This window comes from Porites lutea, chromosome 13 (genome assembly GCF_958299795.1).
Source record: "Porites lutea chromosome 13, jaPorLute2.1, whole genome shotgun sequence".
NCBI lineage: Eukaryota > Metazoa > Cnidaria > Anthozoa > Scleractinia > Poritidae > Porites > Porites lutea.
The window spans coordinates 17,978,729-18,004,018 of NC_133213.1; the positions used below are offsets into that span (position 1 = coordinate 17,978,729).

At 40.1% G+C, this 25,290-nt stretch overlaps 2 protein-coding genes and 1 pseudogene across 3 annotated transcripts in view; all 3 read left to right on the plus strand.

The window, feature by feature from the left end:
* The window catches only part of LOC140923194 (uncharacterized), a 162,755-nt gene that overhangs the window by 42,619 nt on the left and 94,846 nt on the right, over nucleotides 1-25,290 (plus strand). The window contains exon 4 of one of the 2 annotated variants that reach the window (XM_073373270.1): nucleotides 242-2,057. The exons of the other annotated variant lie outside the window; for it this stretch is intronic. The gene's annotated coding sequence lies outside the window, so the exon portion shown is untranslated. Of the gene's footprint in view, nucleotides 1-241; nucleotides 2,058-25,290 lie in introns of those variants that run through there. 2 annotated transcript variants of the gene reach the window in all.
* The window catches only part of LOC140923195 (uncharacterized), a 32,464-nt pseudogene continuing 26,638 nt past the window's right edge, over nucleotides 19,465-25,290 (plus strand).
* On the plus strand, nucleotides 20,676-25,120 carry LOC140923201 (tetratricopeptide repeat protein 28-like). The gene is made up of 2 exons (XM_073373280.1): nucleotides 20,676-22,312; nucleotides 23,300-25,120. The coding sequence occupies exon 1, from the start codon at nucleotides 21,213-21,215 to the stop codon at nucleotides 22,302-22,304; it is 1,092 nt and encodes a 363-aa protein (XP_073229381.1). The 5' UTR covers nucleotides 20,676-21,212; the 3' UTR covers nucleotides 22,305-22,312; nucleotides 23,300-25,120.

A 25,290-nucleotide genomic window follows, 5' to 3' on the forward strand; every position in this document is an offset into this window, starting at 1 on the left:
TTTTCTTCCCTGAAATTGAGGGGGAGGGGCTTATTAGATAGGGTGGCTTCATAGAGGATTTACGGTATGAAAGTATCAATAATCTACAATAAGGCTCTTTGTAGAATGACGTTACCAGTTTAAATGTAAATATTATCCTTTGCTCTAACAGATTTAGAATATTGTACCTCACCGGCGTAAATTACTATCCTTTCCTTTTACTAGCTTGCTAACGTTTCTTTTTGTTGTTTTTGTTGTATAGGTACGAAGCGAATGCAGTGAAGCGGTTCCTATCTGAAGCTGAACTCAGTTTTTTTTGTGTAACAAATACAAAGTGGAGCGTTCATCGCGTAGGAACTCCTTATCCCGAAGAGAAAATCAAGTGTACTTTTCGTAGATTGTTTTAGAAGACTACTCGTGTGCACACCTTGTTCGGTAGTAACTTGTTCATGCAGTAGTCACCTGAGAAGGACATCAGGAATCAGTAGTCAATTCTTATTTTCATTATTATACCATATTTTACAGAGTCATTTTAGCCGTGTCTATTGACAATATGATGTAGTTTTTGATGCTTTTATTATAGTTACACAGTTGTAAATTTTATTCTTTTGGCTGATCACTTTACTCTTACTGTCTACGAAGGTCTCAATTCTAATTTTGTAGTCAAATTGCTTATTCAATTACTGGGTTAAATCACTAATTTTGTAGTTTTACATTTACTCGCTTTTAGTTATGCGTAGGACTGCTATTTCATAGGCTTGTTCGCGTGCGTTTTGTTTCAATATCAAGTTTTCTTATTTCTATTGTTGGCACCTTTTATCTGCAAGTTGGTCGTATCTCTGCCGTTTACTGTACCCCTTTTTCCTGCCGCACTATTCATTTGTTTAACTGCGTATAAATACGACTACTTAATTAAGTTTCTCCTGTTTTTTGGCCCGACTAGTTAGCTTTGCTATTTACCTGTGGAGCTTAGCTCCCCAGAAGGTCTCGACCTCTGGTAATTTTTACTGTTTGGCCAACTCAGTCACCCCTCCCCTTCACAACTTAGATCTTCGTGTTGGCAATCGATACGCAGCGAGGAACTCGGAGACAAACGATTTGGTTTCTTAGGACAGTGTAAGAACCTGTGAGACCTTGTTGGGCAATTGAAACAACCCCAGCAACAGGATAAGGTTATACTAAATTAGTCATACGCATTCAAAGCAACATCTGGTCTTAACTGTGCTATCTCACGGCGTCTTTAGCCCTGTTGTGACACCGCGTGAACGGATAGCTCTACGCAAGTTTGCAAAAAAAAAAGAAGCCACATGAATTGACCTCCTGAAGTGTCCTTTGCTCAAACGCTACAAATTCCAGTTAGCGTACTCTATTTTATTAGCTAATTTTATTGCTTTGTTAATTGGACCCCCGAGGCCCCTATATTCCGGCTAGTTCGGTTTATGCCGCGGTTCAGGCACAAAATCAAATACAAAATTTCAAAAACCAGAAAAACAAATATATAAAAAAATTCAAAACTACACGTAAAATACAAGGTTCCAGTTTTATTCGCTGCGCTTTTGTTTTTTCTCTTTAAGACAATTATCTTTCTAACTTCATTTTTTTTCTCTCTCCACTCTGCTGAGGACAGCTGAAACTTAAGGTGGAGGAATGTGAAAAGAGAATGTATTGTTATTAAGTTATTTTGTTTTCGCTCATAAAAATATTAATAGCCAATGTAGAAATTCTTTATTCTTTAGTCCTAGCTTCTCTAAACAGTAAACAACCTGTTGATATTTATTGAGTGTAAACTTATTTGTCGAGTCATGATTGTAGTACATGGTAGTAGCCTCCGAGCTATAATCAACCTGTGACGAACGGTTATCTACTTGTAGAAACTTTTGGAAGTAATTAATGTTTCACTACAAGCTTCCATTTCCACCAATAGTCGTTCAAAAATGATTTTGTATTCGGTTATTTTGAATCGTTGAGTTATGATGTAATCTGTATCGCATCATTAGCTTAGGCTTATATACAAGCGCTTTGTATGAATTTCTTCGGTTACATCCTGGTTACGTCTTGGATTAAACTTCTACATTGGAGCCAAGCTCTGTGTACAATTGTTGTCTCAAGGGTATTCAACATTCCGCGTTTTTTCCCAGCCAGCGAGTGTACCCAGGAAAAGGCCTTTCCCAGAGAGCATTGTAGAGTCTTCCCCGTCGTCCACACTGGTGTTTACATGAAACTGCCCTGTTTTCAAATTTGGACACATCGTTTCTTTTCCTAACGAAAAATTCTAATGATCCAGATTTTTTATTTGATCTTAGATTTTGATAAAGAAACGCACTCTAAGTTTCTCCAGTTTAGTTAGCTCGGCTAGTTAGCTTCTTATTTAGCTGTCAGCTCGCCAAAATGTCTTAATCTCTGGTAATTTTTTACTATGTGGCCCTGTCAGTCACCCCTCCCTTCACGACTTATTTCTTACTGTGTGGCCCTCTAAGTCACCCCTCCCTTCACAACCTAGTTCGTCGTGTCCTCAACCGATATACAGTTTTGGTTTTCTAAGACAATCAGGGGCGTTTCCATCAATTTGTTCCTTTTAAGCTCGAGTTGTAGAAGTCTTGAAAGGGCGGGGGTCGGGGGAGGGGGTGAGGACATAAAAAATCTGGATAGTACATCATTTTCAAGGGAAATTAACTTAATAAATTCTTTAGAAATGCTTATTCCCAAGAGACTCGAATTGTTTGAGGTTGAATTCTAAAATATGGAAATTGGTCCATTCGTGTGTAGTGGTGAAACAGTCGTTTTACCAGAGAGAGATGAGTAACTCAAAGGAATACTATTCTTAACGTTAAGACAGAGTAGTTTTGGAAACCCTTTCGTACCTCCCACTTCGACGGAGTTTTGTGTCCGTCGTCTAACGAGTCACGTTTCAAACAAGGACGTTCGCAGGTAAAAATAATATTGGAGATGTAATGTCAAATTCGTTTAAAAGTGACGCGGCCGGTGATGCGAATATCTAGTTTGCGCTATGACAACAGCTGACGAAGAAAGTGAAGTCCAAGAAAATGTGGTAAGTACATTAAATCGAAACATTTTGACTTGTGTAGTTTTAGTGGGATGGTTAAACATGTTCAGAGGAACATGAGCAGGGGAATGGAAAAATATATTGCCGCATTGTTCTGTTATTGTTATCAGCTCTGATTGTTTTAACCCCCGCACTCCGCCTTTATTACAATCAAAGCCGCCACCAACTTTTCAGACAGTGAATAATACTGTAAGGGATTACATAACAAATGATTCCCTTAAAAAGAACAAAAATAACCGAGAAAAGGGAAAAATAACTGCTGTAAATACACTATCTTTAAAATATGAATAAATAAGAAAACCAGCACGTGCTCCAGAATTTTTTACAGCCATAACATGCATCAGGGGCACCCAATAAATCTGTTTCTAAAAAATTATATGTTCTTCAGGCCAATTTTTGCTGGATGGGAGTTTGGAAGAAGTGATATGTCCAAAGATGAAAAGTGTTGCTTGGAAAAATATAACTGTGGGTGTCTGTTGGGATTTGATGTGTAGAATATCTGGCATGAGTTTTTTGCCAGAAACTTCCCCACCCCCCTGAAGGGATAAATTCGCTTTTTGGCCACACCCATGTTTCTATGCCCCCTCCCCTCTACCCCCCATTGAAGGTCTGAATTTTCTCCTGTGGCCTCACCCAAACCGGCCAGAAGTTGCTGGAGATACGTCTGCTGGGAAACTCCCCAGTAAGTCAGGTTGCATGTTGTAGGTACACCTTGCTGGCTTGGAACTCTTCCATCAGTCTTGCTGGGAGTGAGGAACACATAAATTTTTCCCAGCAATCTCCCAATCGAAGTGACTACACACAGAGAGAGTCAAATAAAGGTAAAGGTACTGAAGTAAAGCAGTCCCCACCCCTCCCATTTTCTCAGGGAAAATCCCTGGGAACGAGGTTAAAGCGGGGACCCCCTCTCTGAGTCCGTTGTAGGGAGGTGGCCGTTAAGAGACTGGGAACTAAATTGCCGCCAGATCACAGAAAACTTCAAATCTCCAAGAAAACAAAGACATCCCTAGAGGGGGAGAGGTTGGGGCTTAAATTCTTCAACAGAAAGAAAACATTGGACCGTGATTTTACCAGCATTGTAGGAGATGCTCGTAAGATGTTTCACAGACCCTTGGCACTGCAGCCAGCACCAAAACCAGATTTTTTGTTTCCTCCTTACGCTGAATGTTAAAAATACGGTGCATTTGGGCGATGGCGACATTTGATTACAACTAGTGGAATCCTTCAATAATTAGGGGTTACATTTATCTGAGGAACTGCTCCCAGTGGAGCCAGCGCGCGTTACTGGCCACCAAACAATACTTTATAGTAGCTTAAAAGAGTAACGCTAGAACCCATCCCAGTCACACATATTCTTCGGTTGTTTAAGATATCGATATTGATCAAACAGAACCATCAGTAAGTTCCCACCCGCGGGGGGGGGAGAAAAACTCCGAGCCGAGCTGTTTGCTTACAGTGACAAGAGAGGATCCTCCCTTGTTTACTGATGAGCACGGAAAGCGAGAATTTATCTAGCCTGCGTAGCAGGCGACTAAAGGGTAGCCTGTGACAGGCTCTCTGTTTGGGGAAAGTGTGATCTGAAAAAATCACGAGGTTTTTTTCACCCTTTCCCCAAACGGAGAGCCTGCTCAAAGGCTAACAAAAAGGGGCAAGGGATTGGGAGAAAGGGGGGAAGGGAGGGAAGGGTAATTTGATTCCATGGGATTAGTACAGGATTAAAACTGGTAAACTGCCTCGATCTCATGTAATGCGGAAATTTATTAGTGCCTTAATAAAATTATAGCGGATCAGTAGAAAATTGGGAGGAGTTGAGGGAAAACTATCTTTCGTAATACTACCACTGAAATTTGTCACAAGTCTGGTTGTCAAGAAAGTCTCAGGGGTAGAGTATATGACAGCACATCTGCGACCATAAAAATTCCATTTTACTTCAAATCATACACAAAAAGCGAGTCTTGTTAAAGGTCACACAAGAGGCATATCCGGCAGTGTAAGGAGAAAAACAGGAAGTCTAAGATTAACGTCCTCACTGAAAGATTCCGTCAGTCTACAGAATTGGTTATAAGAGCTCTAGCTTGAGAGCCTTTTGTTATTTCTTTAAAGAAATATTATTTGTATATTGGATTTAATGTGACTTCTCGTATCCCTGGTTGGCTGCATTTTTGGAGCTATTTCTGGAAGCACTTACGTCTGACTCACTTTTGTCGACGTCATTTGATCAAAGTGAAACTAGAAGCTAAATTACAGAAGAGAAAAATCCCTTAGGTTCAACTTTTTCGAGCTTGGTAGAAGGGTTGATTGTGGCTTGGTAAGTTTTGTACAAGTCCTGTTATTTTCTGAATGAAACTGCAATTGAGTTTTAACTTGATTTTGTCTTACAAAAGTATAATTTCGTTGCAGACCCTTTCGTCGTGACAAATCAAGCGAACCGATCAAGACTACTTGGGAATTTATAACTTAGGTAGGCATTGCATGAGCTGAGGCTACACTAGAACTCCAAGGTTCCTTTATCTTAGAAATGCAATTGGTTCTTAATCTTCAGGGTTAAACTTTTGTCAAAGTATGTTTGTCCGTGTTGTCTATGAACTTTCAGATCGCAGAGGGTTTTTTCATGATCATGTAGGATTTCCTTTCCGCCCTTTCACTGATTTATTATGCATACATGGTTATCATCCCACTCTGTATACATTAAATTTAAACCTTCATTAAGTGGCCACCTATTAAGCAGCTATCCTCCATTAATTATAAGCGGCCAGAAATCAGTGCCGCGAAATAATTGTAGTAAAGAATGGGAGATTGAGCGGCCACCTCTACTATCCTCCATTAAGCGGCCAGTAATCATCAGTAATCAATGCCCCGAAAATTCTCCAGCGCATAGCAATCATGGCTATTTTATCGTCGGTCACATCCCTATTAAATAGCCAAACTTCGAATAAACACTTCGAACTTACAAGGGACATATTCAATATTCAAAAACAATATATTATCCGCCATCGATTCCTAACGACCACACTTAGTTAGCAGTCAGGAAAATCAAGTTCAGGGAAAACTATCTTTTGTAATATTACCACTGAAATTTGTCACCAGTCCGGTTGTCAAGAAAGTCTCAGGGCAGGGTAGGGTATATGACAGCACATCTGCGACAATAAATATTCCACTTTACTTCAAATCACACACAAAATGGAGTCTTGTTAAAGGTCACACAAGAGGCATATCCGGTAGTGTAAGGAGAAAAACAGGAAGTCTAAGACCAACTTTCTCACTAAGATTTCATCAGTCTAAATGTACAGAATTTGTCAGGAGCACCCAACGACGGTTTTCTCCTAAATGCATTGAAAACACTTTTTAGGCTATCCGCAGTACTTTAAGATCTTTAGACATACATTCTTATCAGCGCTAGTTGATATTTGTTCGGTCATCCTAGGGCAACTTGAATCTTTTCGGAATTACCAGGGCTTCAGTATTATATTTTTCCGAAAATGTTAGAGGCAATTTTATTAGTTTTACGAAGGTGAGAATTTTTCTGATTCCTCTTTCAATCGCATTTTTGAATCCGAAAATTTTAGGTTTCCATTTTCTGTGAAAAAAAAGCTTAATCCGGGGAGTGAAATGCAAAAAATTAAACTTCAGAAAATGATAAGAAATTTATTAGATAAGCAGTGCAAACTAAACATGAATGGAACTAGAAATTCTTAGTCTTCCTCAAGTTATAGAAAATTCTACGCAATTTTTGCTTCTCCGAACAGATATTTTACAGAAAACAGCCGTTGGGTGCCCCTGATTTGTTTTAAGAGCTCTTTGTCGGAATCTTACAAAGTTAATTCGGTGACGTAATTTGATCAAAGTGAAACTGAAAGCTAAATTACAAAAGGGAAAAATCCCTTAGGTTCAACTTTTTCCGTCGAGCTTGGTAGAAGGGTTGATTGTAGCTTGGTAAGTTTTGTGCAATTCTGTAATTTTGTGATGGAAAATGCAATTGACTTTTAACTTAATTTTGTCTTATAAAGTACAATTTCCTTGCAGACACTTTCGTCGTGACAAATCAAGGAAACCGATCAAGAATAACTAAGGTAGGCATTGCATTAACTGAAGCTACACTAAAACTCCAAGGTTCCTTTACCTTAGAAATGCATTTGGTTCTTAATCTCCAGGGTTAAACTTTCGTCAAAGTATGTTTGTCCGTGTTGTCTATGATCTTTCAGATCGCAGAAGAATTTTTCCGCAATAGTACCCATCATGTAGGATTTCCTCTTAGCCCTTTCACTGATTTATTATGCATACATGGTTGTCATCCCACTCTGTATACGTATACAGTTAAACCTCCATTAAGTGGCCACCTATTAAGCAGCCATCCTCCATTAAGCGGCCAGTAATCAGGGGCACCCAACGAATGTTTTCTGTAAAATATCTGTTCGGAGAAGCAGATGCTGCCTTTAATTTTCTATTGCTTGAGGACGGTTAAAAATTTCTAGATGACTGATTTCCAGTCATGTACACTTTTCGAAGCTTATCTAATTATTTCCCTACGATTTTCTGAAGTTTAATTCTTTACATTTCACTGCCCAGGTTAGGCTATTTTTCGTACAAAAAGGAAACCTAAAATTTTTGGATTCAAAAATGTGATGGAGAGAGGAATCATAAAAATTCTCACTTTCGTAATAAGTTAAATTGCAGTAGAATTTTTTTGCACAATAATACTGAAGCCCTTGTAATTTCGTAAAGACAAAAGTTTCCCTAGGATGACATGAACAGGAACAAATTTTATAGTGCCCCTTAGAATGCATTTCTAGATATCTTAAAGTACTCTGGATAGCCTAAAAAAGGATTCGGATGTATTTAGGAGGAAACCGTTGTTGGGTAATCAAAGTCCCGAAATAATTGTAGAAAAGAGAACACCCGAGCGGCTACCTCTATTAAGCGATCGCGGCCACCTTTGTGCCGTTCCAATAAGAGAATTCCTATTTTTCTTACCTCTATTGAGCGGCCATAACAAACTAAGGTTAGGTTTATTTTAAAAATATGATAAAGGAAAATAGTCCGAGATAGAAGAGGACGTTCTCCCCGTATACGTCACTATAGGGAGCCTGACCCCATGGGGCTTTTCATTATCTGAATGAAAACCTTCACGTTTATAATACAAATGACATTCAATTTTTTAAAGATGTACCGAGTGAAAGAAAATGGTGTATTTCCGCGATGGCGACATTTGATTACAACTAGTGGAATCATTTAGTAATTTGGGGTTATATGTATCAGTCTGAGAAACTGCTTATGGTGGAGCAAGCGCGCACTACTGGCTACCAAACAATACTTTAAAACAGTATAAAGCTTTAAAAAGCGTAACGCTAGAACCCATCCCCTTCACTAGCCTGCATAACAGGCGCTTTATGAGCCAAGCGAGGCGAACGTGGCATTTTGCGCTAAGCAACTTTTTCTTGGTAGAAGGGTTGATAGTTGCTTTAGGTAAGTTTTGTAAAAATCCGGTTATTTTGCGAAGGAAAATGGCAATTGATTTTTATACTTAAACTTGTCTTACAAAATATCATTTCCTCGTAGACCTTTTCGTCGTGACAAATGAAGCGAACCGATCAAGACTACTAGGGAATTTATAACCGAGACAGGCATTGCATTAGTTGAAGTTACACTAGAACTCCAAGGTCTCTTTACCCTAGAAATGCATTTGGTTCTTTAATGTAAAGGAAACTTTTGTCAAAGTAAGTCTCTTTTAATAAGACCGTGTTGGCTATGATCCTTCAGATCGCAGAGGGTTCGGTTTTTCATGATCATGTAGGATTTCCTCTCCGCCTTTTCACTGATTTATTATGCAAGCATTATTAGCATCCCACTCTGTATACAGTTAAACCTCCATTGAGCGGCCAGTAATCAATGCCCCGAAATAATTGTAGTGAAGAATGGGGAATTAAACCTCGATTGAGTGGCCACCTCTATTATACAGTTGAATCATTTTAAGCGGCCATCCCCCATTAATAAACGGCCAGTAATCATGAGTAATCAATGCCCTCAAAGAACTGTGGTAGTAAATAATGGGAAATTAAACCTCGATTGAGCGGCCACCGCTATCAGAAGCAATCGCTGCCACCTTTTTGCCTCTTTAACAAGAGTTGTCCCATTGTTCTCACCTCTATTAAGCGGCCATCAAGCACTTGACGCGCTACGATTGGCTTTATTTTAAGGATACGATAAAGGAAAACAGTCCGAGATAGAGGATGAATACAAATAAGAGTGTTGTAGTAAAACGGCGGAAAGCATTCACCAAAACATCAATTAAATTTGAAAAACGTTTTAAACAAATATTTTTTTTCCCTGAAATAGCTAGGTTCTCACCCTTTCCCTCTCCTCGCGATTTTTTCACCCTTTCCCCAAACAGATAGCCTGCGAACAGAAACGAATGTTTTCGCAGGTACCAAACAGAGAGCCTGTTCACAGGCTAACAAAAGGGGTAAGGGATTGGGAGCAGCGGGGAAGGGATGGGAAGGCAATTTGATTCCATGGGATTAGTAGAGGATAAAACTGGTAAACTGCCTCAATCTCATGTAAAGCAGAAATCTGTTGTACCTTGATAAAAATATAGCGAATCAGTAGAAAATAGGGAGAAGTTGAGGGAAAACTATCTTTTGTAATACTACCACTGAAATTTGTCGCCAGTCCGGTTGTCAAGAAAGTCTCAGGGGTAGGGTATATGATAGTACATCTGCAACAATAAATTCAAATAACACACAAAGTGCAAGCCTTGTTAAAGGTCACACAAGAGGCATATCCGGCAGTGTAAGGAGAAAAACAGGAAGTCTAAGACCAACTTCCTCGCTGGAAGATTCCATCAGTCTACAGAATCTGTTGTAAGAGCTCTAGTTTGCGAGCCTTTCGTTATTTCTTTCGAGAAATATTATTTGTATATTTAGATTTAATGTGACTCCTCATCTGCTTCATTAGTTTTCAAATTTTTCCTGGTTGGCTGCATTTTTGGAGCTATTTCTGGAAGCACTTACGTCACTTTTGTCGACGTAATTTGACCAAAGTGTAACTGCAAGCTAAATTACAAAAGGGAAAAATCCCTTAGGTTCAACTTTTTCGAGCTTGATAGAAGGGTTGATTGTGGCTTGGTAAGTTTTGTGCAAGTCCTGTTATTTTGTGAAGGAAAATGAAAATGACTTTTAACTTAATGTATCGGTCAAATCGAAGCTTCAACATGCCCCCCCCCCCGGGCATACCCCGGGCATTTGACACCTTCGCCGTCCCGGGGAGGAGGGAATTTGATTATCAGAGTCTTCGAGGGGGTGGGGAATTTGAACTGCACCCTCGTTTTCATGTAAAATCTTTGGCGTGGCGAGCTATTATGTGGGACGCGGTGTTAGAGGATTTTCGTGGAAAAGATTGTGCCTTTGTGGCCAATTGGTTACGAGGAAAGGGCTTAAACAAGCTTTGTGCCGTATTTGAAGTATTTAAATTTTAAACTTTTTAATTGGATTCAGGCTTTGAATGTATGAATGTATTTTATCGTTGTGTTTACAATGAAATACAATACCTATACCGGCGATTCAATACGACAACATAAAATAAAATAAAATAAAAAGCTCAGGTCAACTACTTTGACCTACTGCAAGGAAGTTAATTAATAAGGTGAGTGATGATGTATGTTAGTGAAATGGTCATGATGTAGTAATCTCAATAGGTGGGATCTTTTTTTATAGAACACTTTGTATATTGCATGACGAAGAAAAGCTGAGCATTCAGTGACCTTGTAGCAGCGATTTCTGCTGCTTTGCACGAGAATTTTGTTCGTAGTAAATACGCTAACAGTGTTTCTCAGTTTTTGTTATATTTATACAGATTTTGTTCGACAACTGAAGGCGTTTCCGCCGTCCTTCTGTCATTTTTGTGCCTGTGAAATGTCCCCGGGGTGGGGATATTTGATCACCTGAATGGACCCTAGTGTGGGGCATTTGAACGGCATTTTGGCGCGGGTAGGGGGGAATTTGAACAATAATTTTCAAAAAAGCCAAATGCCCGGGGGGTTGCACGGGGGGGCATGTTGAAGCTTCGATTTGACCAATACATAATTTTGTCCTGCAAAATATCATTTCCTCGTAGACCCCTTCGTCGTGACAAATCAAGCGAACCGATCAAGACTACTTGGGAATTTATAACTCAGGTAGGCATTGCATGAGCTGAAGTTACACTAGAACTCCAAGGTTCCTTTACCTTAGAAATGCATTTGGTTCTTAATCTCCAGGGTTAAACTTTTGTCAAAGTATGTTAGTCCGTGTTGTCTATGATCTTTCAGATCGCAGAGGACTTTTTCCGAGATATTACCCATCATGTAGGATTTCCTCTCGGCCTTTCACTGATTTATTACGCATACATGGTTATCATCCCACTCTGTACACAGCTGAACCTCATTAAGTGGCCACCTATTAAGTGGTCATCCTCCATTAAGCGGCCAGTAATCAATGCCCGAAAATAATTGCAGAAAAGAATGGGAAATTAAACCTCTTTTGAGTGGCCACCTCTATTAACAATCGCGACCACCTTTATAATTATATGCTGCCGTTCCAACAAGAGTTTTTCTATTTCTCTCACCTCTATTGAGCGGCCATAACAGACTAAGGTTGGCTATATTTTAAGAATGCATGATGAAGGAAAATAGTTTGAGATAGAAGAGGACGTCCTTCCCGTATACGCCACTATAGCGAGCCTGACCCCACCGGGGCTTTTCATTATCTGAATGAAAACCTTCACGTTTATAATACAAATGACATTCAATTTTTTTAAAGATCTACCGAGTGAAAAAAAACATGTATTTGGGCGATGGCGACATTCGATTACAACTGGTGGAATCATTTAGTAATTTGGGGTTACATCCCCGTCACACTTTTGAGGAACGTTGCGTGCAGACGAACATACCGATATCCGGCAATGTTCGAAGAAAAACAGGAAGTATCAGACCAACTTCCTCAGTAGAAGAATCCATCAGTCTACAGCATCTTTTGTGAGCTTTTTGTTTTTTCGCTCAGAGAAAAATAAATAACTCAGGGGCACCCAACGTCAATTTTCGGAAAATATCTGTTCGGAAGACGATTTGAGATGAACATTTATTGTAAAATTTCTTGCTTGCCTGCCTCTCCTAGGATTTTCGAACATCTAAAAAATGGTAAAATTGTCCATTTTTAACGGATTTTTACCCTAAAAAGGTTACCTAGAGTTTTCGGGAGCCTTTTTTCTGGCTGAAAATTTCGAAAAGGTCAGTTTTGATCCCTATAATTTTCGGATCAATAGACTTTCAGCTAGGAAGTCCGAACAGATGAAAATTTTTTAGGGGATAAAAATATGCCTATATCTATGCTGTGTTTAAATGGTTTTGAACTATATTCGCGTGGGTGCCCCTGGTAACTATATATTAGATTTAATGTCACCCTTCATAGGCTTTATAATTAGTTTAAAATTTTTGTGGATGGCTGCATTTTGGTGGGAGCTATTTCTGGAAGCACTTACGTCACTTTTGTTGAAGTAATTTGATCAAAATGAAACTGAAAGTTAAAAGAAGGGAAAAATCCCTTAGGTTCAACTTTTTCGTGGTAGAAGGGTTGATTGTTGCTTTAGGTAAGTTTTGTACAAGTCCTGCTATTTTGTGAAGGAAAATGCAGTTGACTTTTATTCTTAAACTTGTCTTACAAAATATCATTTCCTCGTAGACCCTTTCGTCGTGACAAATCAAGCTAACTATCAAGACTACTTGGGAATTTCTAACTAAGGTAGGCATTGCATTAGCTGAAGTCACCCTGGAACTCCAAGATTCCTTTTAATACCTTAGAAATGCATTTGTTTCTTAAATTTCCGGGGTTAAACTTCTGTCAAAGGCCGTGTTGTCTATGATCTTTCAGATCGCGGAGGACTTTTACAGCGATAGAACCCATCATGTAGGATTTCCTCTCAGCCCTTTCACTGATTTATTATGCATACATGGTTATCATCCCACTCCGTATACAGTTGAACCTCCATTAAGTGGCCACCTATTAAGCTTAGCGGTCATCCTCGATTAAGCGGCCAGTAATCAATGCCCCGAAATAATTGTAGAAAAGAATGGGAAATTAAACCTCTATTGGGCGGCCACCTCTATTAAGCGATCGCGGCCACCTTTTTGCTGTTACTATGAGAGTTTTGCCATTTTTGTCACCTCTATTAAGCGGCCATAAAAAATCATCACTAACCTACTAATGTTGGCTTCATTTTAAGAATATGATGAAGGAAAATAGTCCGAGATAGAAGAGGACGACCTCCCCGTATACGGCATTATAGGGAGTACCCCACCGAGGGCATTTCGAAACCATCACGCTTCTTCCATAAATGTCATTCAGTTATTAAAGATGTACCGAGTGAGCAGCAAATCCCTGGAAGAGCAAAAAAATCCCAGACTGGAGGGGGAACGAATTTTATTATTCTTTAAGAGAAAGAAAACATGGGATCGTGATTTTCCTGACTCTTAGGCTGACTGCGGGCTGCGCAAAACCAGAATTTTTCTTCCTCCTAACGCTGATCGTTAAAAATACGGTGCATTTGGGCGATGGCGACATTTGATTAGTGGAATCCTTAAGTAATTTGGGGTTACGTTTTTCTGAGGAACTCCTTACAGTGGAGGCAGCGCGTGCTACTGGCTACCAAACAATACCTAAAAGCAACATAAAGCTTTAAAGCGTAACGCTAGAACCCTTCCCGCTCGCGTCACACTTTTGATCAAACAGAAGCATTAATGAGTTCCCACCCCGGGAGTAGAAAAACCCGGAGCTGGTTACTTACTGATGAGCACGGAAAGTGAAAATTTGTCTTACTGCGTAGCAGGCGTCAACAGGGATTAGGGATTCGAAGGGGGGAGGGATGGGTGGGGAATCTGATACCAGGGGATTAGTAGACGATTGAAACAAACTGCCTCAATCTCATGTAATACAGAAATCATAATACATTGATAAAATTAAAGTGGACATAGAAAATTGGAAGGATTTTGAAGGAAAACCGTATTTCGTGCGGACATTACAACTGAAATTTGTCACCAGTCCGGTTGTCAAGCAAGTTCCAGGGGTAAGGTAGGGCGTATCACAGCACAACCCGACAATTGAAATTCCAGTTTTTGTTTTTACTTCAAATCACACACAAAGCGTATTTGAGCCTCGTTAGAAGATTAGGAGGTCACTCATCACAAAGCATATCCGGCAGTATTCGGAGAAAAACAGGAAGTATCAGACCAACTTCCTCAGTGGAAGAATCCATCAGTCCACAGCGTCTGCTATAAGATGATCTTTTGTGAGACAAATATTAAGTAACTGTATATTAGATTTAATATCACCCCTCATATGCTTTATAATTAGTTTTCATATTTTCCTCGATGGCCTCCTTTTGGAGGGTAGCTCTTTCCCGGGGGAGTACTTGGGTTAATTTTTGCAGGGTTTGTGCCGCTGGCCTCTCAGAGCCCCTACCCCATTATAGAGGGTCTGGATGGGGGGTACAAATGTCAGTTGTCATTTAAAATTTTGGCCATTTGTCAGTTGTCAGTTAAATTTAAGGCTATTTTTCAGTTGTCAGTTAATTGGCTGTTAATAATTAATTAAGTAATTTAGTTATTTCTTTTTTATCCAAAATTTAGTTTAAAAGGCACATTAAATGTAAATTGTATCACTAATTCGAAAATTGCTTCACTAATAACCTTTTCTTTTTCAAATTTGGAGTTGAATTCATTACAAGCGGCTTTCTATCGTTACTCTCCTGGTTGCCCGAGCATAAAATTCCTCTCTAACACTTAGACCCTTAGCTCATCAAAATTCACCTTCAAAATATTTGAAGTATATCGTGAGAAAGACAAATAAATATCGGAAGAGTTCTTTCTTTTTTTGTTCGTTTGATTTGATTGGGTATTGTTTGTCAATGGCTCAATTGTGATTGGCTGGGATGAAGTGATCAGGGAATATTGCACTCGCCGAAACAGGCGCGTTGGGAGGAGAGTAACAAACAAAATATTTTCTCCTGTGAAACATGAAACATATCTACTATAAGCATACCTTACAAATCAAGTCGAAAATGGGCACGTATTGGCCGCCCAGATCTTGAAATGGTAACAGGCGCAATATCTTAGTCCTCCCTATCAGAAAAGTCATCTCCTGAGTCGGGTTCATATTCATCTGGCGGGGGTCGCGCTTCAGCAACCGCCACTGCAACTAGACAGTCGTCCACAAATGTGACTTGTGGCGCATCTCCACCTTCAGATGTAGCATGAACGAATGGGTCTTCTTCTTTTTCTTCTTCATCCATGGTAAAATCTATTGGTTCCTCAGTGTTAAGATCGTTCCCTAGTCCCTCCATCGAGAAGACTAGAAAGTCTAACCATTTGCAGATGTCATTACACAGACAGCACTTTCTTCTCAGTTATTTAAAGACCCTGAGTGTTGGTTCGGCCGGGGTTTGAACCCGCGACCTCCCGCTCGGGAGACCGGCGCTCTCCCAGGCGTCCTGATATTTACCAAATATCAGGATTTTTATCATTTTGGTAGATGGTTGCATTATCATCAAAGTTACGAGGTTTTCACGTACGATTCTACTCAATGAAACAGTCTTTAACTCCGACTTCTTCATGTTTTAAAAGTTATTGCTTCTTAAAAGACAAGAGCCTTTACTTAAGGCATTAGTTACCAAAGGAAACAGGTCTTCATACGTTCAAGTTACTATTATTACTGTGAAAAACAAATCTGCATGAGATGTACAGTCACACAGCTGGCACGTGAAAGTGTTGGACTCTGTCCCCTTTCGTGGATCGTACGTGAGCGAATTCGAGTTATCACGCAGTAATCTAGTAAACAGGATTATAAAAATAACTCATGCACACAATTTGCACGTGGAGTTGTTGGACTTTGGGTCGTATTTTGGTTGTATTTGGGTCGACCCAAATTATAAAGTTCGACGCTTGATTCAGACGTCGAACTTTACATGTGCCGAACCTAATTCGTGGAGTAAACAAATATCATATTTATCGCTTAAAATAAGTAGATTGACGGAAGTGGTTTGCAATAACTCAGATGCCCTCTATTTCGATTCAATATGAATAGTAGACGAAAGTTTTAGAATTTAGCTTCAGAATTAGTTACCAAGTAGGAAAATCTTGCGTGTTGCGTGTTTCCTTCTTGGTTGCTCTGTTATGTTCAGGTAAATTGTACTCCCATTGAAACACAACATTAGAATACTAGTTTTGTGCGGAAATGGGCGCTTAAAGGCAGCTTAAAAGCAAGTTATATCAACCGTTTTATGCTGCCCAGTTTCAGTTTAAATTCCTCTGCGAGAACGCTGCTAGGGCAAAGTCAACGGTCGTCACGCTTCTGTGAGTTTTTTCCGCTCACGGGTGAAATAGCCAATCATAACCGCTGAACATACGTTAAAGGGACTGTGTCATGATAGTGCGCATGTGTGAGCTGTGACAGTAGCTGATTGTCTTTGAACCAATCGGAAGCGAGTAAGATGCACGCGAGGAAATGTACATAATTTAAGATTCATTGTTCGCGAAGCGGGAGTCTTCCGGGCGTTTTTGTTCGATTTTATATATCCCCATAATTCATATTTATTCTCTGGTATTCCTCAGATAAATGCTGCAGCTGAAAAGAATATGATTTGACACAAACATTTACCTCCGTGTATTTTTACGTACCCACGCTAGAAAACCAGTCTCCAATCCGCAAACAAAAACAATTTGTAAACAAACCTTACTGATCTCTCTGTTTGCCCTATATAAACTTAAAATACCTGCAAATAGATCCTGACCGGTGATAAAAACACACAGTATCGGATGAGGCAAACGTTTTGCTTAAAATGCCAGCTAAATGCGCACTATAATAAAATACGCCATACCATGCGGTCGGCTACCGCGATGAACACTCTGTATGAACACTGTAGCTAAGTCAATTGATACCAGCTGAAAATCGTAGCAGTGTTTGAAAGCAATTCTTAGCGCTTCATCATAAAACGCTTTCGTTGTAATAGTAGCCACATAACGTATAAGTATAGAGATTATTCTAAAAGAACAGCGCAAAAAAGGCATAAACAGGAGCCCATCACTATGGCATAAATTTCAATTGCTTATCAGCAAATAAAAAAATTCCTTCCGAGTCGTTGCGTTGGGTGTTCCGTAAAACGAACGTTATCGATTCAACACGTAAAGAAACCAGATGTTAAACGGAACATTCAGACTACAATTTATTTTTAAAAGAGCAATTCTTAAACATCTACGCTCATACAGAAAAGATACAAGGAACATTCCCAGTGAACTACATCAGTAAAGATCGCGCGGCCTGTTGTCCGTACTTTCTACTATACAACTACGGATCGGAGTCATAAATTGAATGCCTGTTAAAACGTTTCATGTTCGATGGATTGTTTCCTGAAACCTCATACGACTTCTTGTACAACAAAAGATTGCTGGGTTTTCTCCTTCTGATTCCAGGCACTCGATAAATTAAATTGTTGCAGACAATCGGAAGTCATGTCGCAGATCAGCTTCACTCGCCGCTGCGTCCCATTAGTAGTCCACGGCTGTATCGAGGAAACCCTTTTTAACTCTCTTTACATATTTATCGTTTAAAAAATATCCGTCAAAGGTAGATCGTTGACTGGAGAACGTTAATAGACAGAAATGAAAGCCAGATGACCACAGTAAAGGCCACATTTGATCCGTTTGTTGAACACTGACAACAACGAACATGGCTTCGTGCGGTTCTCCTCAATTACGTCGAATTTTCTCGATAATACTTGCACAAAAATACAAAATATGGCGTTTAAAACTTCCCAAATGGACCACATAGCTCTTGAATACTGATATTATGGCTTTCTCGGGCGTCTCAGGGTCGATGGAAGAGGATTTCTTCACCAAACGCCAATCTTGAATAACTGTTCGCCAGAACAGAAATCAAGTTGCCGCACATGCGCAGAAGCGTGTCACAGTGCCTTTAACATACTTTATGCATTAGGTTTGGCACATGAAAAGTTCGACGTTTGAAACGAGGTCTCTCCACAGTCGAAATTTCCATGTAGGCCACTCGAACGTAATTCATCGCTGGACCCAAATCAGATATGTCGAACTTAATTGATTCAAACGTCGATCTTTTCATGTACCTAATTGAAGGAATTAGGTTCAGTACATGAAAGAACGACGTTTGAACTGGGCCTAATTATTTGGTCAACTGGCTACTTATATTTATTTATACTTAAGTTTATTCGCTAACGCAAAACTTAGTCACTGGGTAAATACATTTTAACTGCTTTTATGTCAGCAAACATGTATCAAATATGGTTGCACTTAAGTTGCCGGAACGTGAAATTAAAGGTCTGTTGAACTTTTACGAGAGGTAAAGGCGCACACGACCCAAAGGCCCAAACGGCCGGAGCTTATCCCGATTTCCTTATCGTGAAACATGCCTAGGAGTATTGCTACTCCCCCTTGGTTGGGATGCTAGTCCATTGCAGGGTTCCCCCCCTCCCCCCCAACATTATGTCGACGGTACCCATTTATACACCTGGATGAAGAGGGACAAAGTTGAGTAAAGTTCCTAGTCTAAGGAAACAACGCGACGGGCGAGACTTAGCTAGACTTGAACCCAGGACCTCCAGATCTAGAGTTTGAGATGTTAAGCGCTCGGCCACACACTTCATCTTTGTACGAGAGAGAATATTAAAGCATGTTTACGCAATTAATTTACTCTGTACTGCTTTAAAAAAAACAGCTCTTGTTCAATCTTCTAAAAGTCAATATCTAAATACCAATTTCTAAAAATTTTATACTTCACTTTGAAGCAGGTGAAACATAATTCACTACGTAGTGCCGTTCGCGATAGCCGAATTAGGTCATAAAGGTCTTGAACTAGCAGCCGCACTAAAATATGAACCCTTAAACAGCTGCATTAATGTACTTACCGTTTGAATGATGAACATATTTAAATGTTATGCTTCTAAAAACCTTTAGCGGTAATAAAAGACGAGAAAGTTGTGAAGAACCAAAATGGCGGTCTCAAAGTGCCCTTGTTTGACCTTAAGCGCAGCAATGTCATGTTTAGATGCCAAAATCTCATTGGTTCGTCAGCATCAACTCATTTTACCTCCAACCTTATTGGCCCCTGCAACACACATCCGAACAAAGCAATTAATCCACAAAGCCACAAAGATACACACGCTCACACCACTGAGAGATGAGCTAGTTTTTCAAAATAGCTCAAAAACGAATGATAAAGGAGCTAATAAATAAGCTTTTACACCCTAGGTTTTAATTTTACTTTTCATCTTCGTTATATCGTACACAAAGAGATATTGTATTTTAAACGGCGCAAAAACATAACCACAACATATCTGTACTTTTTTCAGAAGAGCTGAAATAGCAAAGCGAACAAAAAATGTGACAACCGCAACTATCTCCTGGAAAAGCAGTTGATTGTATCTGCAATTTGTTATTGAAATGGCTGAGGAAGTACAAACAGGGGCGAACTGTAATCTTAAAAACACCAACAAGATTGGCAATGTAGTTGGAGAGAGGAGAGAGGAAGAAAAAGGTAATAGGCATATCGGCGACGCCAATGTCAACTTTAAAGATTTACAGAACGCTACAGACTGGCATGAAAGAGACCTCAAAGTATCCAGAGAAGTGGGAGACAGGGAAGGAGAGGGAAATGCGTACTGCAATCTTGGCAACGCCTATTATAGTCTTGAAGATTGCCAGAAAGCCATAGAGTACCATGAACGACACCTCAAAAATTCCAAAGAAGCGGGAGAGAGGGCAAGAGAAGGAAGCGCATACTGTAATCTTGGCAACGCCTATTTCAGCCTTGGCGATTTCCAGAAAGCCATGGAGTACCATGAACAACACCTCAAACTTTCGAACGAGGTGGGAGACAGGGAAGGGGAAGGAAAAGCGTACGGTAATCTTGGTAACGTCTATGAGAGTCTTGGAGATTTTCAGAAAGCCATAGAGTACCATGAACGAGACCTCAAAATCTCGAAAGAAGTGGGAGACAGGACAGGAGAAGGAGAAGCGTACTGTAATCTTGGCAACGCCTATGAGAGTCTTGGAGATTTCCAGAAAGCCATAGAGTACCATGAACGAAGCCTCAAAATTTCGAAAGAAGTGAGAGACAGGATAGGAGAGGGAACAGCGTACTGTAATCTTGGCAACGCCTATTACAGTCTTGGAAGATACCAGAAAGCCATAGAGTACCATCATCGAGGCCTCAAAATTTCGAAAGAAGTGGCAGACAGGGCAGGAGAGGGAAGAGCGTACTGTAATCTTGGCAACGCCTATGACAGTGTTGGAGATTTCCAGAAAGCCATAGAGTACCATGAACGAGACCTCAAAATTTCGAAAGAAGTGGGAGACAGGGCAGGAGAAGGAAAAGCGTACGGTAATCTTGGCAACGCCTATTTTCGTCTTGGAGATTTCCAGAAAGCCATAGCCTACCATAAACGAGATCTCAAAATTTCGAAAGAAGTGGGAGACAGGGCAGGAGAGGGAGAAGCGTTCGGTAATCTTGGCAACGCCTATGACAGTGTAGGAGATTTCCAGATAGCCGTAGAGTACCATCGACGAAGCCTCGGCATTTCGAAAGAAGTGGGAGACAGGGTAGGAGAGGGAAGAGCGTACTGTAATCTTGGTAACGCCTTTAGAAATCTTGGAGATTTCGAGAAAGCCATAGAGTTCCATGAACGACACCTCAAAATTTCGAAAGAAGTGGGAGACAGGGCAGGAGAAGGAAAAGCGTACGGTAATCTTGGCAACGCTTATGACAGTGTTGGAGATTTCCAGAAAGCCATAGAGTACCATGAACGAGACCTCAAAATTTCGAAAGAAGTGGGAAACAGGGCAGGAGAAGGAACAGCGTGCTGTAATCTTGGCAACGCTTTTAGAAATGTTGGAGAATTACAGAAAGCCGTTGACTATTATAAAAAGAGTGTTCTTGCCTTTGACCATATCAGGGGAAATCTCATATCTAATGACGAATGGAAGATTAGCCTTGTGAGTACGTATGATCATGTTAATTTGCGGCTATGGGGGCTTCAGTTTAAGCAAGGTAAAGTCGTCGAGGCACTTTTAACTGCTGAGCATGGACGTGCCCAAGCTTTACGTGATCGTCTGGAGTTCATGTATGGGTTTAAAGTGTTACGTTTAGAAATAGGAACACTCTCTGCAACAACACCTGAAGTTCTTAGTTACCTACCATCAAATACAGCTTTTATAGGTATCAACGAGGAAGGAATATTTTTTTGGGTGAACGAGAAAGGAAAAGGAATCAAAACTAGAAGAACTCCGATCGATATCTCCGCCACAACGTATTTTCAGTCTCTTTTGGAAATTATACATGAAGAAATGGCATTAAAAAGATTGTACAATGTTGTTATCGACCCTATAAGAGACTTACTCCATAGCGATGAGGTTGTGATTGTTCCACAAGGACCTCTGTGTTTAGCGCCTTTTGCTGCTTTCATGGACTTTAAATCAAAGTACCTCTGCGAAACGTTTAGAATTCGTCTGTTTCCCTCACTTTCCAGTCTTCGGTTAATCCAAAATTGTCCAGCAGATTGGCACAGTAAGACTGGCGCCCTTCTCGTCGGCGATCCATGGGTACAGGAGGTAATTTATGAAGGAATGACGCTAGAGCAGTTAAAGTGGGCCGAAAAGGAGGTGCAGATGATTGGGAAAATACTTCAAACTAAACCTATTTTTGGAAAGCAGGCAACAAAAGATGAAGTCTTGAGACGTATTTCCTCGGTTGCTCTGGTGCACATTGCTGCTCACAGTAAAATGGAAACAGGAGAAATTGCCTTGGCCCCAAACACAACGCGTTCATCCCTGATTCCAGTCAAAGAAGACTATCTCTTAACTATGAAGGATGTTTTAAAGGCGCAGATTAGGGCAAGACTTGTTGTACTTAGTTGCAGTCATAGTGCTCGCGGACAGGTGAAATCTGAGGGCGTGGTCGGTATTGCACGAGCATTTTTGGGCGCTGGTGCTCGTTCTGTTCTGGTTTCCCTATGGGCGATTGACGACGAGGCTACGATGGAGTTCATGGAATTTTTCTACCGACAACTAGTCAATGGAAGAAGTGCTAGTGAGGCTCTGAATGAGGCCATGAAATCCATGAGAGAATCTGACCGCTTTAGTGCAGTGAAGTACTGGGCACCGTTTGTTCTCATTGGTGATGACGTAACGCTCGAGTTTGAGGGCATCAAATAAATAGCAAGGTATTTTGGGATATATTTAAACCTGGGATCATATTACGTGCTTAAACAAAATTTTTATAAGGCAACGAACTCAACCAGTGCCACTTAACATCAAGCTGCCAATCACAGGTCATGTCAGCAGTTTAAAAGGACTCTGACTTAAGGATATTTTAGGCAGTCAAACACAAGAACATTTCAGCACATTACAAAGTGTTGGTGGCCCTGTTTGAGTTCGTTCCATTGTAACATTACAGTAGAACCTGCCGTAAGGGACCACCTAAAATGCCAACATTTGCCAGTCACTTACGAACGGTGATCGCTTAGGAGTTGTTCCAGGTATGGTGCTTTGGGTGGAAAAATGATTTTGGTATTTTTGATGAGTGGTCGGTTATGGGATGTAACAGAGGTCATACTCACCGACTGAAAGGTAGGAACCTACCGTAAATCCTCTATTAAGCCCCTCCCCCCGGGAACTTATTTCTTTCAAGCATGTTTAAGGGGGGGGGTTAATAGAGAAGGGGTTATTTAATTAAACGAAGATTGTGGTATGACTATCGATTCTCTATTCCGAACAGAGACCGAAGCTAAAGTAGAAAAACGGAAGCATATGAAGTTGGAGGTCGCGCAGCCGAAGATCAAAAATAAATTTGAACTTCCAGGACGTGAATAAACCATACGGGATCAGTCCACGTGAGGTGTTACAATCGTGATTAATTATTACATCTACCATACGTCTACTATTTAAGAATAGGGGGAGGGGGCTTAAAAGGAAAGAATTTTCTTCCTTGAAATTGGGGGTACGGGCTTATTGGATAGGGGGGCTTCATAGAGGATTTACGGTATGAAAGAATCAAATGTACAGTAAGGCTCTTTGTAGAACGAAGTTACCAGTTTAAATATTATACTTTGCTCTAACAGATTTAGAATATTTTACCTCGCCGGCTGAAATCACTATCCTTTCCTTTTACTAGCTTGCTAACGTTTCTTTTTGGTGTTTTTGTTGTATAGGTACGAAGAGAATGCAGTGAAGCGGTTCCTATCTGAAGTTGAACTCAGTTTTTTTGTGTAACAAATACAAAGTGGAGCGTTCATCGCGTAGGAACTCCTTATCCCGAAGAGAAAATCAAGTGTACTTTTCGTAGATTGTTTTAGAAGACTAGTCGTGTGCACACCTTGTACAGTAGTAACTTGTTCAGTAGTCACCTGAGAAGGACATCAGGAATCAGTAGTCAATTCTTATTTTCATTATTACACCATATTTTACAGAGTCAGTTTAGACGTGTCTATTGACAATATGATATAGTTTTTGGTGCTTTTATTATAGTTGCACAGTTTGTAGTTTTCAGTCTTTTGGCTGATCAGTTTACTCATACTGTCTACAAAGGTCCTAATTCTAATTTTGCAGTCAAATTGCTTGTTCAATTACTGGGTTAAATCACTAATTTTGTAGTTTTACATTTACTCGCTTTTAGTTATGCGTAGGACTGCTATTTCATAGGCTTGTTCGCGTGCGTTTTGTTTCAATATCAAGTTTTCTTATTTCTATTGTTGGCACCTTTTAACTGCAAGTTGGTCGTAACTTTGCCGTTTACTGTCCCCCTTTTTCCTGTCGCACTATTCATTTGTTTAACTGCGTATAAATACGACTACTTAATTCAGTTTCTCCAGTTTTTTGGCTCGGCTAGTTAGCTTTGCTATTTACCTGTGGAGCTTAGCTCCCCAGAAGGTCTCGACGTCTGATAATTTTTTACTGTTTGGCCAACTCAGTTACTCCACCCCTTCACAACTTGGATCTTCGTGTCGGCAATCGATACCCAGCAAGGAACTCGGAGACAAACGATTTGGTTTCTTAGGACAGTGTAATATGAACCTGGGAAACCTTGTTGGGCAATTGAAACGACCCCAGTAACAGGGTAAGGTTCTATACTAAATTAGTCATACGCATTCAAAGCAACATCTGGTATTAACTGTGCTATCTCACGGCGTCTTCAGCCCTGTTGTGACACCGTGTGAACGCTTGCCAGATGGTTCTACGCAAGTTTGCAAAAAAAAAAAGATTGCACATGAATAGACCTCACGAAGTGTCCTTTGCACAAACGCTACAAATTCCAGTTAGCGTACTGTATTTTATTTGCTTATTTTATTGCTTTGTTAATTGGACCCCCGAGGCCGCTATATTCAGGCTAGTTCGGTTTATGCCACGGTTCAGGCACAAAATCAAATACAAAATTTCAAAACCCAGAATAACAAATATTAAAAAAAATTCAAAACTTAACGCAAAATACAAGGTTCCAGTTTTATTCGCTGCGCTTTTGTTTTTTCTCTTTAAGACAATTATCTTTTTAACTTCACTTTTTTTCTCTCCACTCAGCTGAGGACAGCTGAAACTTAAGGTGGAGGAATGTGAAAAGAGAATTTATTGTTCTTAAGTTATTTTGTTTTCGCTGATAAAAGTATGAAAAGCCAATGTAGAAATTCTTTATTCTTTAGTCCTAGCTTCTCTAAACCGTAAACAACCTGTTGATATTTATTGAGCGTAAACTTATTTGTCGAGTCATGATTTTAGTAGTCTCCAAGCAAAAAATCAACCTGTGACGAATTGTTATCCACTTGTGTAAACTTTTGGAAGTAATTAGTGTTTCACTACAAGCTTCCATTTCCACCAATAGTCGTTCAGAAATGATTTTTGTATTCGGTTATTTTGACTCGTTAAGTTACGATGTAATCTGTATCGCATCATTAGCTTAGGTTTAAATACAAGTGCTTTGTATGAATTTCTTCGGTTACATCCTGGTTACGTCTTGGATTAAACCTCTACATTGGAGCCAAGTTCTGTGTACAATTGTTGTCTCAAGGGTATTCAACAGGCGAAAGGGATTCCGCGCCTTTTCGCAGCCAGCGAGTGTCCCCAGGAAAAGGCCTTTCCCAGAGAGCATTGTAGAGTTTTCCCCGTCCGTCAGTTTACCCTTTTGTGAAGGCAAATCCTGTTTCCACACTGG

What these genes read in the sequence shown, in the direction of transcription:
- LOC140923201 (XM_073373280.1), top strand. Translation starts at nt 21,213, where the DNA reads ATGTATGGGTTTAAAGTGTTACGTTTAGAAATAGGAACACTCTCTGCA.